The sequence below is a fragment of the Equus przewalskii genome, unplaced genomic scaffold, assembly GCF_037783145.1.
Source record: "Equus przewalskii isolate Varuska unplaced genomic scaffold, EquPr2 ChrUn-10, whole genome shotgun sequence".
NCBI classification, from domain to species: domain Eukaryota; kingdom Metazoa; phylum Chordata; class Mammalia; order Perissodactyla; family Equidae; genus Equus; species Equus przewalskii.
This window is the reverse complement of record NW_027228747.1, coordinates 4695-23846: the sequence shown is the minus strand read 5'-3', so window position 1 is coordinate 23846 and position 19152 is coordinate 4695. Positions and strand designations below refer to the sequence as shown.

The window sequence follows — 19152 nt, the reverse complement described above, 5'->3', positions numbered from 1 at the left end:
AAATAAATATATCTGCTTTCTCTATTCAGCATCTCCCCAAAATGCATTTCCATTTTCTCATTTGTAGAGACAGGATGTTAATTTTTTTCTAGGTATTGTCATGTGGAATAATTACAATTATTTCCCAGCCTTCTCTTTGGCTGAAGTGTGGTTACATGACTATGTTCGGCCAGTGACTATAAAATGAGGTTTTGAAGTTTCCTTTCTTAATTGGGCTGCTATAACAAATTACCATAGACTGGGTGGCTTAAACAACAAATATTTATTTCTCACTATTCTGGAGGCTAGCAAGCCCAAGATCAGGGTTGGGTTCTGGTGAGAGTGCTCTTTCTAGCTTTCCAATGCTGGCTTCTTCTTGTATCCTCCTCACACGGTGGAGAGAGAGATCATTTCTCTCAGTGTCTCTTCTTGTAAGGGCGCTAATCCCATTCATGAGGGCTCCATCCTCATGACCTAATTACCTCCCAAAGGCTTCACCTCAAAATACCATCACATTGGAGATTAGGGTCTCAACACACAAATTTTGAGGTGCGTACATGCAGTCCATAGTGTTTCCTTACAAAGAAAGTGGATGCTTTTTACTCCCTTTCCTCTTTTCTGCTCTCTGTAACGAAGACCTTATGGCTAGGCTCTAGTAGCTATATCAGAATAAGAAGTAACCATAATGCAAGCCTAGTGTTGAAATGGAAGAACAGAAAAGAAAAGTAGTCCAAGATATCCTATTAACCCTGAACTGTGTACTACACAACTTATTTTAATTGAAAGGAAAATAAATGTCTATTTTTTCAGCCTTGGTTATTTGAGAGGATTTCCTATTATTGGCAGCTGAAACTAAGCTTAACTAATAAAACATTTTTAGGATACAAGAAGCATGAATACAGTACAAAGAGTTTATGTGATATCTACCTCAGTGGCATAACTATGAAAAATATTTTCAATGCAAAATAAAGTGCTGTGGCTTACCTGTTGATCACTTTAACCACACCAATTCCATGATCTCTAAAATCTAACTGCTCCTCTTTGAATTTCACTTTCTTGCCTAAATTCAGACCCTTATGACCTTTTGATGGATACTGTGAGTTTCTGCCAGTACTAACTCTCTCATTCATTTTCTACTCTCTTGCCAGAGTTATCATCTTAAAACACAAACTTGCACTTTTCTCTTCCTTTCTTAAAAATATCATTTTGAATTTCCTATAGCGTAATGGGATAAATATCTTAAAGCAGTAAAGTTAATCATTTTGTGGTCCCTATTATATAACGCTTATTTTCCACACTACCATTACATTTCAGAAACATTGAAATTTTGAGTTGTTCTAATGTATGAAAAATCTTTGCATCCTAGTACGTGCCTTCGTACATGCTATTCTCTCCAACTAGAATGTCCTTCTCCATCTTGCAAACTACTACTGAACCTCCAAAACCTAACTCAACTATAATCTATGAAATATTTACTCAATGATATAGTTAGTTGATATCTCTTTGGGGTTTAAAAAATTCTCAATTAGAATGCTTATCAAGCCGTACTTTCCCAAGAGAACTTGACGTTCTTCAAAGTAAGGACTATTTTACTCATCTGGAAAAGTTTTCAGAACACAGAAAGCATTCAATCAGTGAGGAACGAATGCAGAAAATCATCAAGATCATTTTAGATACACACATAGTGCCATTTTTCTTATTTTTACCTAAGAGAAAAGCCACCATCAGAATCCAAACTATAGATACGTAATCTAGAAAGGCAGGGAGAAGATAAAGATTGGGAAGATAATTAGCCCCTAACAAATAGTGCAGTATCATGGGTACAGTGAACACTGAGGTGTTTATGATGGGATTCATATTTGTCTATATCATATTTGTATTGTGTTTTTGGATAGTCAAAGTATTTTTTCAAACGTGGAAGAATAACAGGTCTTTAAAGGATGTCAGCTGATAGGTACTATTACTTACTCTGTAGTTTTGTAAACGTCAGAATACAGCCCTGCTTTCTGAAACTTCTTCTTTGGGGGACGTGGGGCCTTCTTTTCCCTTGGGATGAGAGAAAGCACAGGCTGCAAGGTACTTTCAGGTTCGGGAGGTTTGGCTGGGGTTTCAGGAGGACTGGGAATCTCAACTGCTGCTTCAGTAAAGCTAGAAAGAGAAGTTTAAAGATAATTTTATGGTGAAAAAAAAATTTTCCTACAAATGATTGTCTATTTAAAAAAACATCACAGCAATTAAAAAAAGAAAGATAAGGACTTCCTCATCTGGCCATGCTGGAGTAACAGATACCAGACTTGTCCTCCTGACAGAAACTAACAGAAATATAGTAAACTACTATAAACGTGGAGAAGTTTACAAAATAATTACCTGACATTGGACAACAGTGTAGCACTGTGATCCTTGAGAAAATTGAAAAAGAAAAAGAAATGAGATGAGTCCTACAACCACTTTGCCTTTCTAAGAAGGACTGTCGTGGAAGGAGTGGAAACAAAGCAAGAGAATGCCCAAAGTGATGAGCTGAAAAGAGAAAAATCAGACTACGGAGAGGCTGAGGTAGCTGGAATTCATGGAGCAGAGTGTTTGAGAAAAATAAATCTAGAAATCTTTGTATGGGGCTCTTCTAGTATATTGCTATGTACAAGGTTGTGCATGTACAGGGTGAACTTTCATAAAGGCTGGACAAAGAATCACCAGAGTACTGCAATCTGAACAATTCTCAGAGCTCACACATAATGGCAGATATTCAGATTCCACTAGGCAGAGTAGAAAGACATTGCCTAACACTGGGGGCATTTGATAGAGATCCGAAAGGGTAATTTTACCCATTTTTGAAGGGCTCAGCTATCCCCGGAAAAAAGACCAGCTCTAATAAAGCTTAAAAACAATCTTAAAAAGAATCCAAAGGGCCAACCCTGTGGCCTTGTGGTTAAGTTCACACACTCTGCTTCGGCAGCCCAGGTACGTGAGTTTGGATCCTGGGCATGCACCTACACCACTCATCAGCCAAGCTCTGGCGGTGATCTACATACAACATGGAGGAGGACTGGCAACAGATGTTAGCTCTGGGCTAATGTTCCTCAGAAAAAAAAAAATCCAAGCTGATCCATGAATAACTTAACTGTCTACCAAAATAAAATTAAACACTTGAAAAAGAACAAAACCAGACCACAATAACGTGACATTCACAATGTAAAAAAAAATTCATCATGAAAAAGAATTTAAAGACTAATGGCCAAAATTTTTCCAATTTGATAAAAAGTATAAACTCAAAGTGCCAGGAAACTAAACAAACCATAAGCAATATAAACTCAAATAAAATAAGTAAGGCATATGATAATAAACTTGCTGAAAACTATTGATGAAGAAAATAAAAGGAGCCAGAGAAAAAATACAAATTTCTACACAAGAATACAAAAACAAGAATGAGTGCAGACAGATTTCATGTTTGAAACAATGCAAGTCAGAAGGTAAGGAAATAACATCTATAAGTGCTAAGGGTCGGGGGTGGTGGGAGCCTATCACAATAGAATTCTAAATCAATGAAAAACATCTTTAAAAATTAAGGTGATTCCAGGTGCAGCTCTATTCCAGGCAAAGCTGAAATAGACACTTCTACCTATCCTCCCACTAAGTACAACTAAAAACCCTAGAAATTATATATAAAATAAACATAAGCAAACAGACTGGCTTGGGACCTTGGGACCTAAGTAATGACACAGTAGAGAATGTCCTAGATTTTCTTTTTGCCTCATACTTAATGACGAAAGACTGAAAACAGTTGCTCTAATATCATGAGAAAGGCAAACATCTATTCTCATCACTTATATTCAAAATGACAGTAAACGTCCCAGCCAGTGTAAAATGGCAAGAAAAAGAAAAAAATCTGAAAGTGTGAGCCCTGGAATTTTGTTCTTTTTCAAGATTATTTTGGCTATTTGGGATCCCTTGAGATTCCTTATGAATTTTAGGATGGATATTTCTATTTCTGCAAAAAACGTCAATGGGATTTTGATAGGGAACTGCACTGCATCTCTGGATCACTTTGGGTAGTACTGATACTTAACAATATTAAGTCATCCAATCTGTGAACACAGGCTGTCTTTCCATTTAAGTCTTCTTTAATTTTGTTTAACAATCTTTTGTAGTTTTCAATGTACAAGTCTTTTGCTTTCCTAAGTTTATTCTTAAGTACTTCATTATTTTTGATGTTATTGTAAATGGAATTGTTTTCTTAACTCCCTTTTTGGAAAACTGTTCGTGTACAGAAATGCAACTGATTTTTGTATGTTGATTTTGTACCCACAAATTTGCTGAATTCCTTTAACAGCTTTTTGTATGGAATCTTTAGGGTTTTCTACATATAAGATCATAGCATCTGCGAACAGAGCTAACTTTACTTTTTCCTTTACAATTTGGACGCTATTTACCTCTTTTTCTTGCTTAATTGCTCTGGTTAGGAATTTCAATACTATGTTGAACTGAAGTGGCAAAAGTGGTGGTCCCTTCCTTATTCCTGATATTAGGGGAAAAGCTCTCAGACTTTCATCACTAAAGTAGTTAGCTTTGTGTTTTTTATATATATACAGCCTTTATTATGTTGAGGTAGTTTCTTTCTATTTCTAGATTGTTGAGGGTCTTTTTGGTTGCTTTTTTTTTTTTTTTGAGGAAGATTAGCCCTGAGCTAACTGCTGCCAATCTTCCCCTTTTCGCTGAGGAAGACTGGCCCTGAGCTGACATCCATGCCCATCTTCGTCTACTTTATATGCGGGATGCCTACCACAGCATGGTGTGCCAAGCGGTGTCATGTCTGCACCCAGGATCCGAACCAGCGACCCCCAGGCTGCTGAGAAGCAGAACGTGCAAACTTAACTGCTGTGCCACCGGGATGGCCCCTAGATTTCTGAGTTTTTATCATGAACATGTGTTAGATTTTGTCCAATTCTTTTTCTGCATTTATAGATAGGATCATGTGGTTTTTCTTCTGTAGTCTGTTGATGTGACTAACTGATTTCTGAATGTTGAATAAGTCTTGCATAACTAGGATAAATCTTACTTGGTCATGGAATTAATCTATAATTTAAAAAAATTATTTATTTATTTAACCATTTATTATATATATGTTTTTACTGTTCTCCCTACCAGCCATATTCATTTCTACTTCTGTGCCTTATCTTATATTTCTTTCTCCCGCAATCAAACATGTTTTCTGGGGGCCAGCCCAGTGGTGCATTGGTTAAGTTTGCATGTTCCGCTTCGGGAGCCCGGGGTTCACTGGTTCGGATCCCGGGTGCGGATCTACGCACCACTTGTCAAGCCATGGTGTGGCAGGCATCCCACATATAAAGTAGAGGAAGATGGGCATGGATGTTAGCTCAGGCCAGTCTTCCTCAGCAAAAAGAGGAGGATAGGCGGCAGGTGTTAGCTCAGGGCTAATCTTCTTAAAAAAAAACGTTTTCTGCTTTCCTGCTTATCCTCTACATGTATAAATTCTCTAAGTGCCATGTTTCTCCAAGTGCTGTTCATACACCATATACATGAGAATCACCTTGGGGGCTTATAAGAAATGCAAATGCCTACTCAGGGAATTTTAAAAATTCCAATTAAAGAGGTCTGGGATGGACACCTTCCTAATCTTGCTGATCCCTGATACCTCAAACTGGGTACTCTCTTCACAAGAACATCTTTCTCATCCTACTTGGGCTCTGACACCCTAGGCTGGTTGGTACTCTCTCCCCCTTCCCCAGGGCCCAACTCCTCACCCCATTAAGGCTCCAACATCTAGCTTGGGTGACCATGGTTTCCATACCCCAGGTGGACACCTACCTAATGGCTTTAAGATTGAATTTTTCAGGAAAGAAAAGAGGAAGACGTGAGGCATTTTAAAATATGGCTTTATGATATATTTATCTACACCAATACAATACTTTGTTTAGTTTCTGCTGGGTTATTTTTGCTTTATAAAAATAGTGTCAGGCAATATATCATTTTTAGGGACTTGTTTCTTTCACTTCATGTTATATTTCTAAGACTCATTCATTATTATTGTGTGTCAGCTGTAATTCATTAATTTTATTACCATATCATATTCAGTAGTGTGAAAAAATACAATATATTCATTCCTTTTCCTGTTAATCATGGATATTTCTAGTTTTTACATATTATAACCAATCTTGTTATTACCTTTCCAAAAAGTGTTTTCTGGTGTCCACTGGGTAAGAGTTTTTCCAAGCTATCTAAAAGGGCACGGCTAGATTACATAGGGTTGATTTGCAACGCTTTTTTGGTTATGTATTCTGGATACCAAAAACATATACATGATATGCATTATAAATTCTTCTCCCACTTTGTAGCAAGTCTTCGTGTTTGTCAGGATGATGTTTGGTAAACAGAAGTTCGTAGTTTTAATATAATCCAGAATATCAATCTTTACCTGTATGGTTATTGTATTTGATATCCTGTTGATGAGATCCTTTCTGACAACAAGGTGATAAAGTTTTTCTCTCTCCTATTAGTCTTTAAAAGTTTAAAGTTTTGCTTTTTACACTTAGGTATTTAATCAATTGGGAATTAATTTTTGTATGTGGGATAAGACAGAATCCAATTTCATTCCCATTCCTATGCAGTATCAACTTCTGGGGCACAATTTATTGACTATTATTTTTTTTCCCTATTGATATGCAGTGTCACCTTTGTTACACAGCAAGCTCTCATACAAGAATGGATCTGTTTCTCTTGGATTTACTCAGCCCATACTAGCTTAATGTACCATAGCTTGAAATGAAGCCTTAGGACAAATCCATTGCTTTATACGGTAATTCCATTCCTGGGTATTTACCCTAGAGAAATTAGTGCCCATATCCAATAGCAGACATTAGAGTGTATTAAGAGTAGCATTTTTGGATAACAGTACCAAACTGGAAATAACGTAGCAGTGAAATGGAAAGACTGTATTATATACAAACGATGGATTACCACACAATAATGAAAAGGAAGCAACTACAGCAACATGCAACAACACAGATGGTTTAACGTGTATGTTTTTTAAGATTTTATTTTTTCTTTTTTATCCCCAAAGCCTACCGGTACATAGTTGTGTATTTTTAATTGTGGGTCCTTCTAGTGGTGGCATGTGGGACATTGCCTCAGCATGGCTTGATGAGTGGTGCCATGTCCACGCCCAGGATCCGAACTGGTGAAACCCTAGGCCGCCGAAGCGGAGCATGCAAACTTAACCACTCAGCCATGGGGATGGCCCCCTAACATGTGTATGTTGAGCAAAAAAGGTTAAGACACAAGTGTGCTGGCATAGCAGTTCAGTTCATGCACTCCACTTTGGAGGACTGGGGTTCGCCGGTTCGGACCCTGGGCACAGACCTACGCACCACATATCAAGCCATGCTATGGCAGGTGTCCCACTATGAAATAGAGGAAGATGGGCACAAATGTGAGCTCAGGGCCACTCTTTCTCAGCAAAAGGAGGACTGGCAGCGGATGTCAGCTCAGGGCTAACCTTCCTCAAAAAAAAAAAAAAAAAAAAAAGCAATACACAAAAGCATATGTCTTGTATAGTTTCACTTCAATAAAGTTCAGGAAGGCTGAACTAAACTGTATTGTCTAGGCTTGCATAGTTAAATGGTTAAAAGAAAAAAAAGGTAAAGATGTGGTTACTTCAAAAGTCAGGAGATTGATTATAGCTAGTGGTGAGGAAGCAGTTTATGATTGGGAAGGCATATGTGATGCTAGCAATGTTCTATACGTCCACTTGTTCTATATCTACATGGGTGTCAATTTTATCAAAATTTTTTAAACTGATTATTTATGTTTATATACTGTCTGTATGTGTATTCCCTTCCCCGCCACTCCCCTCACATTCTCTAAAGAGTTTTAATGAGGGTCGGCCTGGCGGCGCAGCAGTTAAGTTCGCACGTTCTGCTTCTCGGCGGCCCGGGGTTCACTGGTTTGGATCCCGGGTGCGGACATGGCACCACTTGGCAAATGCCATGCTGTGGTAGGCGTACCACGTATAAAGTAGAGGAAGATGGGCACGGATGTTAGCTCAGGGCTAGTCTTCCTCAGCAAAAAGAGGAGAATTGGCAGCAGGTGTTAGCTCAGGGCTAATCTTCCTCCAAAAAAAAAAAGAAAAAAGTTTTAATGCGACTGGAATGATCTTTTTCTTTACAGCGTGGTAGAACTCTCTTTTAAGCCATCTGGTGCTTTCTTTATGGCAAGATTTGAAATTATAGATTTAATTTACATAACAGAATCACTCTATTTCTTCTTGAGCAGGGTTTTTTCCTAGGAATTCATATATTTCAACGAAGTTTTCCAATTTGTTGGGCATAAAGTTCTTATAGTAGTCACTTTTAATCTCTCAAATACAGCTTATCTCCTTTTCAATTCTTAATGTTATTATTCTCTTTCTCTTTCTTTAGTGATCAACCTTAGCAAAAGTTTGTATATTTTATTAGTTTTCAAGGAACTAACTTTGGTCTTCAGTGATTCTCTCTTTTGTACCTTCACTTCCTTTTGTTAATGTATGTTTTATCTCCTTCCTTTACCATTTTGAAGCTTATTCTCTTGTTTTTCTAATTTCTTACTTGGACTCTTGGTTCATAAATTTTTGGCATTTAAAAAAATAATGTAAGGGGGCCGGCAGCATAGTGGTTAAATTCATGCACTCTGCTTCAGCAGCCTGAGGTTTGGAGGTTTGGATCCCAGGCACAGAGCTAGCACTGCTCACCAAGCCACACTGTAGCAACATCCCACATAAAAAATAGAGGAAGATTGGCACTGATGTTAGCTCAGGGCTGATCTTCCTCACACACACACACAAAATATACATATATAAAAGCACTAAAGGCTATGAATCTCCCTCTGGGTACCTCTTTGGATACATCCTACAAGTTTCAATATGTAGCACAGTATTTATTCAGTTGCGAATTTTTTTTTTTTTGAGGGAGATTAGCCCTGAGCTAAATGCTGCCAATCCTCCTCTTTTTGCTGAGGAAGACTGGTCCTGAGCTAACATCCGTGCCCACCTTCCTCTACTTTATATGTGGGACGTCTACCACGTGTGGCCCGCCAAGTGGTGCCACATCTGCACCCGGGATCCGAACTGGCAAACCCCGGGCCACCGAAGCCAAACTTGGCACTCTACTGCTGCACCACTGGGCTGACCCCAGTTCTGAATATTTTTAATATGACTTTATTTTTTACATGAGTTTTAAAAAGTTATCTTTTTTCCTTTTAGAACTAGGATTTGAATCCAGGTTTTTCTGAATATAGAACTCAGCTCAGAACCATCACACTATTCTTTTGCATTCTGGTTTGTAATTAATCAACAAATAGTGACCAAACTCTTTCACATGGTATGCAAGGCCCTGTGCATGATCTGGCCACCACAACCTTTTCTCTTGATTCATTTGACACCAAACTACTCTAATTCACTCTGTGTTTAAGCCACACAGGCTTTCTTTCACTTCCCTCAACCTGCCATGCCTTTTCATTCTCATCAGCCTATAATGTTTACAGTAGCCCTCCTCCTATAAATAACAGATGAAATCTGTTCTTCAGATTTTATCTTAGACATTACACTCACGGGGAAACTAAGTCAGTTACCACTCTGATATATTCTCATAATCCTAAAGAACTCCTCATAATAGCATTTAGACTGTAAGATCCACAAGGACACGGAATCTATATTTGCTTACCACTGTATCTATCCTAGGCACATGGACTAAATAATTTTGCAAGAAATACTTATTGAATAAATGAACAAACTCCTGCTACATAACAAGTATTACAGCAGATTCTAGTTAGAGAAAGGCAGAAATTTGTTGCTGTCTCTAGGAACTCACTGTGTGATGTCCTTTCTTGTACCATCTCTTGATGGTAGAAACTGTATCTTTCTCTTCACAATCTCTTCAAATTGCAGAATATAACTTTGTGGAAAATAAGTGTTTAATGCTGACTAAGATACTAGAATTTGCTGGAACAGAAAGGCTTATCTGAAATAAAGCCTCTACTCTGAAGCTTGCTTTTTCTGTGCGAGAGGAAGACTGGCCCTGAGCTAACATCTATTACCAATCTTCCTCTACTTTATGTGGGATGCTGCCACAGCATGGCTTGATGAGTGGTGCTAGGTCCCCACCCAGGATCTGAACCTGAGAATCCTGGGCAGCCAAAGCAGAGTGCATGAAGTTCACGACCACACCACCAGGCCACCCTCTGAAGCATATTTTTAAGGTCACCCTTCCTAAAGCGAATGGTCAAGATGTCACAAACTGTCACTTTCTTACTACACTGAAGGCAGAACTCATTCTCTTTTTAGGTATTTTAAAGCCTTAGTAATTAAGACAGAATAAAACTGATACCAAAACAGACTGATGAGAATAAAAATATTAAAAAAGACCCTAATACCCAAAGATACATAAGAATTTAGTATATGATAAAGGTATCATTTCAAATAAGTAAGGAAAGGATAAATTAATAAATAATGGTAAGACTACCATTTAAAAATTGAAAAACATTAAATATCTCTTTTTAAAATTTTTTCTCATCCCAAAAGTTAAAAAAAAAAAAAAAAAACCTTTACTAAAATGCAGTGAGACTATAAATTACAGAAACTACATAAAAACAGCCATGCTTACAAATCTGCAACCTTGATAAATGACTGGCCATAAATATATCACTAACTCACACCTTATAGAAAAGTAAATTTCAACTGATTTAAAGACCTATAAGTAAAAAGTTACATAATCCATCAAAGAATAATTCAATAAATTATGATATATTCTTAGCACGGACTAAGATAATTGTGTGTGTACTAATGGGAAAATCTCCAAGATACACGAAAAGAAAAAGTTAAGTTACAAAATTAAACATAGTATGTTACCACTTACATAAAATAGCTTTGCATATGCACATACTTGTAAATGCATAAGAAAATGTAACAAAGGATAAAGAATATACTGTTAACAGTCTTATCCATGAAAAGAAGAAAAAAATTTGAGAGGAAATGAGATCTTGTGAAGAGACTTTTTACCTTTTGAATCAGTAAACTGTTAGTTTCACTGATTGATTTACAAGCACGTATTACTCAAGAAAATTTTTAAATTCCATATATTCTGTAGAAAAACCTATTTTTCTTTTGTAAAGATTTTATTTTTCTGTCTTCTCCCCGAAGCCCCCGGGTACATAGTTGCCTATTTTTAGTTGTGGGTCCTTCTAGTTGTGGCACGTGGGATGCCGCCTCAGCATGGCTTGGTGAGTGGTGCCATGTCCACACCCAGGATTCAATCTGGCAAAACCCTGGGCCACCGAAGCAGAGCGCTCGAACTTAACCACTCAGCCACAGGGCCAGCCCCAAAACCTATTTTTTTAATAGATACAAAAAAAAACTCTCTACATAGGATTCACCAAAGGCAGGCAATAGAGAAAAAGACTGATACATTTTAAATGTTCTGTTGATGTATGGCAAGAAAATATAAAGAAAATCAAATACCAAACAACAAACATGAAGGGTTAATATTCTAACTATATATAATGAGCACTTAAAAAATAACAGGAAAAATAGATAAGAAACATAAACAAATACTAATCTCCAATATGCAAATAAGTGTAAATTAAAAAAGTAGGAAGTAACACTTAGGAAGTATATTTCACCTATGTCAGATTGATAAAGATTAAAGAAAAAGAAAACTTTCTGGGCCTGCCCTTGTGGCCTTGTGGTTAAGTTTGCCATGCTCCACTACAGCAGCCCAGGTTCAGTTCCTAGGTGTGGACCTACACTGCTCTGTTAGCAGCCATGCTGTGCTAGCAGCCCACATACTGAAAAATAGAGGAAGATTGGTAAGGATGTTAGCTCAGGGTGAATCTTCCTCAGGAAAAAAAAAATAAAAGAAAAGAAAAAGACAATTTCCAAAGAAGATAAGGGTGGGGTAAATTGTATACAACTATTACTGTGATTACTGTCATTAATAAAAGTATACGTAAACAGGTGTGTCTTTTAAGAGGAAAATTTTACAATATATATCAATTTGACAATATATGTCAAAAGGCTTAAAAGATATCTAGCAGTTTTAATGTGTATTTCTCTAGCTATGAACAAAGGTTGCAATATGAATGAGACTGAGTATGCTATATTTAGTAAAGAAAAAGCCATTTGCAAATGGTGGATACTGTATCGATTCATTTAAAAATATGAGATCTATCTTCAAGGAAAGAATCTGGTTAGATACATAACAAAAGGATTAAATGCTCTTTTTTTTGTGGTGATTCTTGGCTTTCTGCTCCACATTTCTTGGGGAAAAAGTAAACACAGTAAAAGGAAATTACAGAGAAAATAAATCTAACATGCAAGAAGACTTAAAAATGTGGGATGAAAAGTTTAGTGCACAAAGAAGATATTGTGATAGTAAAAATAATTCCACTCACATAGCTATACACTGAATAAAATATATAATCTCTCTGGGCCTTGATTACCTCATCTGTAAAGTGAGGGGCTTGGACTGGACTGTTACATCCCTTTTGCTTCTTAATTACTTATAATTTTGGACAGCTATAAATAAGAACAATTTTAAATTGAACCAAATAGAACAGGCCTTATATAATGAAAGGCTGTAAGATTAAATGAATAATTTAGCTGCATATATGGTACTTTTGTACAAAAGCTAGTTTCCTCTACTCAGATAAAATACAAAACAAGGAATTACCTTTCAGTATTCTCTTGTTCTTCTTCTGGGAATGGCTTCTGCTTTTTCTTGTTCTGTTCTTCCAACAGCCAACTTTTCCTCTTTAGTCCCTTCTTAAGTTCTGGATTCAGGTTTACACTCTGAACAACAGCCTCAATGACATCTGTAACTGTATCAGGACCGAAGTGCAGTGCTGCTGCTTCTTCACCTTCATTCAGTTCTGGGCTGACAAACTGGGCAGCCTGGAATGCTTGCATTGATACCACAGCCTGGAGGGGACATTTCCGAGGTCGACCTGGTCTGCGTTTCACAAAGTTATTCCCTGTCCTGGCCTGTCTTTGAAGTTTTTTGGCTTTTAAAATCTTATTGACATGGTCCAGGTTTTTCTTGGTGGCCAAGATTTTGTCATAATTGCACATTTTCCGAGCTTGGCGCTGCATAGCTTCCACTACACTTCTCTTGATATGATGGGGAGAACAGTTGCTTGGCAACTTTTCAGAAAGGAGTGACATGCTATTACTGCAAGAGTCACTGGGGACGGCAGGCACTAGAAGGCTATCTGGTTTTCCCAGGATTCGCTCCTTGCTGTGGCCATGGCCTGGACTGGAGGAAGGTGGCACAGAGGCAGATGCAATCACAGCATCAATATTTTTCTCCAGGGGCTCTTGGTCCTCATGTTGTACAATCCGCTGCAGCAGACTATCCACAGTGTCATCCCCAGAAGCAACCAATCTTGGACTTCGAGAAGGAACTCCGTTCACTAAATAAAACCATAAATCACACATAAGATAAAAATTGAACACAGCTAGTAATTTAAATAACTTTTTACACAGAATAAAAGACAAGGAATACTTCTCTATTTTTTACAGTAAGATCAAACATCATATCATATATGCATTTGTCTTTTACAGGCAAGTTGATAGTTTACTTTCCTGAATAAGGTACATTACAGTAACCACAATAAATTCAAAATTGGCCCGTGTGTCCCTAATAATATACAGATTAAAAAGCAACAATTCTTACTCTCTGAGATGAGAAGCAGAAAGAATTACAGTTTATTTCTTCAAAAATGAAGGTCCAGTTAAGTTAAGGGACCTGACAGTTAAGTGTTGGATAAAGAGCTAAACTTTAAATATAGATGATATGTCTAGGTCAGTGCTTTTTTTCTGACAATGTTTTAAGTGCAAAGGAATACAAGTGAAACCCTCTTCTTGGGAAAAACTTTAAAATTAGAATAGAAAACATCTGTATAAACTAGTTCGGACTGAATATACGCTGGCGGGAAGATTAGAAAATAAGTGGTCTTAGATAAGCCTTGTTATCTTAGTGGCCCAATGATCTGGTGATCTTTGTTTCTTCAGATACCACTCAGCAACTTTTTATGACTAGATGTGAGAAGTGCTCAACTTCCTTTGGCAAGCTATGTTAGTTTTACAATATTATAAAAATTAGATCATAATACATCACTTCCCAAGATGCCTAGTTTACTACCAACAATCATAGGTCATACTTTTCCAAAGTTAATCAATGGACTTCTTATCTATATGACATTAAAATGTGATAGTATTTTATTTATTTATTTATTTGGAGGAAGATTAGCCCTGAGCTAACACCTGCCGCCAATCCTCCTTTTGCTGAAGACTGGCCCTGAGCTAACATTCATGCCCATCTTCCTCTACTTTATATGTGGGATGCCTACCACAGCATGGTTTGCCAAGCGGTGCCATGTCCACACCTGGAATTCAAACCGGCGAACCCCCCAGGCCGCCGAAGGGGAACGTGTGAACTTAACCACTGCACCACCAGGCCGGCCCCTGTGATAGTATTTTAGATACTCCTTTATAGGCCCCAGGCATTCTAGATTCCAATCTCATCAGATTACACTGAAATTTTCCTCAAATTACTAATAACTTGATTCAAATATATCCAATGGTCTTACTTAAAATTCAATATTTTTAGAATTTCAAACTTTCAGCTATAATTTATATCACTCCTCTTTAAAATCCTGCCTCCACTGTTTCTACAATAGTACTCTTTGATTATCTTCCAATTACTTGCAACTCTACTAAATTCAACTGTAGAGATCCTTATTCCCCCATACTTACTTACTTTCCCACTGGGAACATGTTTATTTTCATAGTGTCAATTATCATTAGAATATATATCAATTATCAAAATGAAAACTGATCCCTTCCTCTTCCCCAACCTTTAAATGCCAGTTTCTCAATCTCTCTAGTACAAGACCTTTTCTTGTTTCAACTCTACACTCTCTCTTTGACAATTCACTCAACTACTATCTGTATTCTGATGACTGCCGAATCTCTATTTCCTGAATAGAATTTTCTTCTAACTCTCTACTTTTCCATGTTTCATAGATTTTTCAAACTCATATTCACAACTAATTATCTCTTCCTTCAAACTTGCTCCTCCTCCATATTACCTGTCTCAGTGAATGATACTATAAAGCCAACTATCCAACACTATATATACTGAGCACCAATCATGTGGCAAGAATTTTATTATCCAAGCTGAGGCCAAATGATCAATTATTTCTCCTTTATCCTCACCACGAACCATAACACGTTGCTTTATGTTAGTTTGCTCTCTTGAACCTATCTACTTTTCCTCATTCTACTACAGCAATTCAAGACTAAGCTAACCTTATCTCCCTGACCTAAAGCGATAAATAGCCTAACTCTTACAGTGCTATTAAAACACTACACAAATCTTTTGATGCTTCTCCTATCAAACGGTGGTACCTAATTCCCCTTCCATTGAATACTAGCTGCCCTTAGTGAGTTGCTTCTAGTAAAGACAGTACAATGGAAATAAGAATGTGCTGATTTCCAAAGTTAGACTAGAAAACGCAAGCACAGCTTCCACCTAGGTCTCTCTCAGGACACTTGCCCTTGGAACCTAGCTTCCACATTGTAAGGAAGTCGATGGAATATACTGAGAAGCTGCCCAACAGATCCTACTAAGGTCATAGCCAACAGCCAGCATCAACCACCAGATACGTGAATGAGGAAGCCTTTAAGATGATGCCAGTCCTGCCACCATCTGGTTATAATCACAAAAAAGACCTTGAGAAACTGCCTAGATGAAGAGATTCATCAAGAACTTTGAGATAAGTGATTATTATTGTTTGATATCAGTAAGTTTAGGGTGGTCTGTTATTCAGCAATAGGTAAGTAGAACATTGTTCTTGCTACTTCCACTCTTGCTTCCCTGCAACCCATTCTTCACAGAGTAGCCTAAGTGATCTTTAAAAAAAAACCCATAAATTTTATAAGGTTTCTGCTTCTGCTTAAGATTCTTAAGCTTAGAGCTACATTAAAACAGCTTTGAATTATCACCTTTTCCTTCAGCCTCATGTCTTATTAGCACTCTATCTTGAACCCTCAATTCCAGTAATAATGAACTTCAATGCCTCAAACTTAACATGTTCCTTGTTGACTCAAGGCCTTTGAATATGTTATCTCTGCCCGAACAATGTTTGCTCACAAATTTTTCTGCTTAATTACTGTTCACTCTTTAGTTTACAGCAAGGATATCACTTCCTTAAGGAACATTTCGCTGACTAGGCCCCCCACACCCTATTAAGAATTATCGTAATACTTTCTCCTTTCCTACTACTAATCACACATCTAATTAGTGGCTTAATGTATGTAATTCTTAAAAAGGTACAGTTCATAAAGGCTGTGATGATATTCATCAAATTCACTTTGTGTCTTCAGTGACCAGAATACAATTAGTTAATACGTAGTTGAATAATGAATCTTGGGCTCAAAATCTTGGAAATTATTTTTGTCTCCTCTTTCCCTTCCTCAACAGCCCAGAGCTACCAAATGTTTTTTAATTCATGAGTATATATTTAAAACAGAATCCTAAAACGGGTACCTTGTTTGAAGCCTCATTCCTGAGCCACTCACTTAGGGCTACCTCACACTTGATTTTCTGAATTGTTCCCATCTTCCTAAATTCTAGTCTGCCAATTTTTCTTTTTAGGTAGTCTGCTCTATGACATGATTTTGTTTGTCTGTTTGTTTGTTTCCAGAGATTGATTTTATCCTGCAGTACAGAAATCATTTGGAGTCATTTTGAAACAGACATTGAAGTAGAGGCTCTCTCTAATCAATACTGCATTACAGCTTGGTCTCCTGAAGAAGCCACACCTGGGATACAAAAGAACATCATGTCTAGGACACAATGCTGGGCACTATCTTTTAGATGTAATAACTTATTTTGCAAATTAACTTTTTTGAAATAAAATATTGCATAAAATTAAATGCACTTTTATGTATGTATTTTTATGAGTTTTGACAAACTTACCATGTAACCAACATCATAACAAAGATATAAAATATTTCCCATCCTAAAAAGTTCCCTTATGCCCCTTCCAAGACAATCGGCCTGCCAACCACAGCCCCACGGAAGAAACCATGCATTTGCTTTCTCTCACTATAGATTAACATTGCTTTTCTAAAAATTCCTATAAATAGTAAAACAGAGTACTATTCTATTGTTGTCTGGCTTCTTTCACACAGCACATTTTTTTGATTAATTCTTCTTGTTATATTCCCTTTTACTGTTCCTATTTCCATATTCCATTTTACCGCTGAATTGTATGAATATACCACAATTTGTTCACACATTACATTCATCTGGACATTTGAGTTGTTTTCAGTTTCCGGCCATAAAGAATAAAGCTCCTATGAATATTTGCGTATGTGAGGTTTTGTTTGGACATATGTTTTCATATCTCTTGGGTCAATACCTAAGACTGGAATTACGAGATCGAACTAAGTATATGTTTAATTGACAAACTCTTGCAAAGTGACTACTATTTTAAGAGTACCACCAGTAATGATTGAGAGTTCAAGATGCTATGTATCATCACCAAGACTTGGTATAATCATTCTTTTCTTTTTTTTTAAAGACTGGCACCTGACCTAACAACTGTTACCAATCTTCTTTTTTTTTCGCTTTTTCTCCCCAAATCCCCCCAGTACATAGTTGTATATTTTAGTTGTGGGTCCTTCTAGTTGTGGCATTATACTCAGTCACTTTAGTTTTAATCATTCTAATGGATATGGAATGACATCACATCATGGATTTAATTTGCATTTCCCTGATATTAAGAATATTTTAATATGCTTAGTGGCAATTCATTTGCATTCTTTTGAGAAGATTCTAGTCAAATCTTTTTTTTTGTTCTGAGGAAGATTAGCCCTGAGCTAACTGCTGCCAATCCTCTTCTTTCTGCTGAGGAAGACTGGCCCTGAGCTAACATCCGAGCCCAACTTCCTCTACTTTATATGTGGGATGCCTACTACAGCATGGCTTGCCAAGAGGTGCCATGTCCGCTCCTGGAATCGGAACCGGTGAACCCCAGGCCACCGAAGCAGAATGTGCAAACTTAACTGCTGAGCCACTGGGCCGGCCCCCAGCCCCTTGATGATTTTTACTGGGTACTTTCACTCTGTGGTTTGCTTTTTCACTTTCTGCTCTTTTTTAAAAAAATTTTTATTGAGATATAATTGACATATAACATTATATTAGTTTTAGGTGTGTAAAATAATGATTCCATATTTGTATATACTGCAAAAAGATCACCATGGTAAGTCTAATAAACATCCATCACAAGACAGTTACAAATTTCTTTCCACGTGCTTTTTCATTTTCTTAATAACGTCTTTTGAAGACCAAAAGTTTTAAAATTTGAGGAAGTCCAATTTATCTTTTTGTTGCTTTTATGGTCCGTACTTTTCTTTTTCTTTTTTTTTTGAGGAAGATTAGCCCTGAGCTAACTACTGCCAGTCCTCCTCTTTTTGCTGAGGAAGCTTGGCCCTGAGCTAACATCCGTGCCCGTCTTCCTCTGCTTTATATGTGGGACGCCTACCACAGCATGGCGTGCAAAGCAGTGGCATGTCTGCACCCAGGATCCGAACCGGTGAACCCCCGGCCGCCGAGAAGCAGAATGTGAGAACCTATCTGCTGCGCCACTGGGCCGGCCCTGGTCCGTACTTTTTAACCTATTTAAGAAATCTTTGAATATCCCAAGGTGATGAAGATTTTCTCCTATGTATATTTCTAAAAGTTTATAGTTTCAGAAATTAGATATATGTTCTATTTCAAGGTAAATTCTGTATAGGCTATGAGATATCCAGTAGTTCCTACATCACTTGAAAAAGACTATCCCTGTCTCATTGAAATACATTCATATTTGCTGAAAATCAATTAAAATAAAAAATATATATGAAAGTGCCTATTTCTGAACTGTCAATTCTGTTCCAATGAACAATATATCTATCTTTTCACCAATAATACACTATCTTGATTACCATAGTTTATAGTTTGTCTTCATATCAGTCAGTGGAAGTCTTCTAATTTTGTTCACAAAAAGAAGAAAAATATTTTGACTTTTTAAGATTACATATTTTTGTATAAATTTTGGAATCGTTATTTTATATAAAAACAC

At 37.1% G+C, this 19152-nt stretch overlaps 1 protein-coding gene across 4 annotated transcripts in view; it reads right to left on the bottom strand.

The window, feature by feature from the left end:
* LOC103552840 (histone-lysine N-methyltransferase ASH1L-like) overlaps window positions 1-14396 on the bottom strand; it is a 112203-nt gene extending 97807 nt beyond the window's left edge. For 2 of the 4 annotated variants that reach the window (XM_070607343.1, XM_008523074.2), the window contains exons 1-2: window positions 12693-14396; window positions 1948-2127 (exon numbers count right to left, since the gene is read on the bottom strand). In XM_070607343.1, coding sequence (XP_070463444.1) covers window positions 1948-2127; window positions 12693-13456 — 944 coding nt within the window. In that variant the 5' untranslated portion in view covers window positions 13457-14396. The remainder of the gene's footprint in view (window positions 1-1947; window positions 2128-12692) is intronic. The other 2 variants (XM_070607344.1, XM_070607345.1) reach the window with 1 other exon arrangement.
* Between the last annotated feature and the right edge of the window lie 4756 nt (window positions 14397-19152).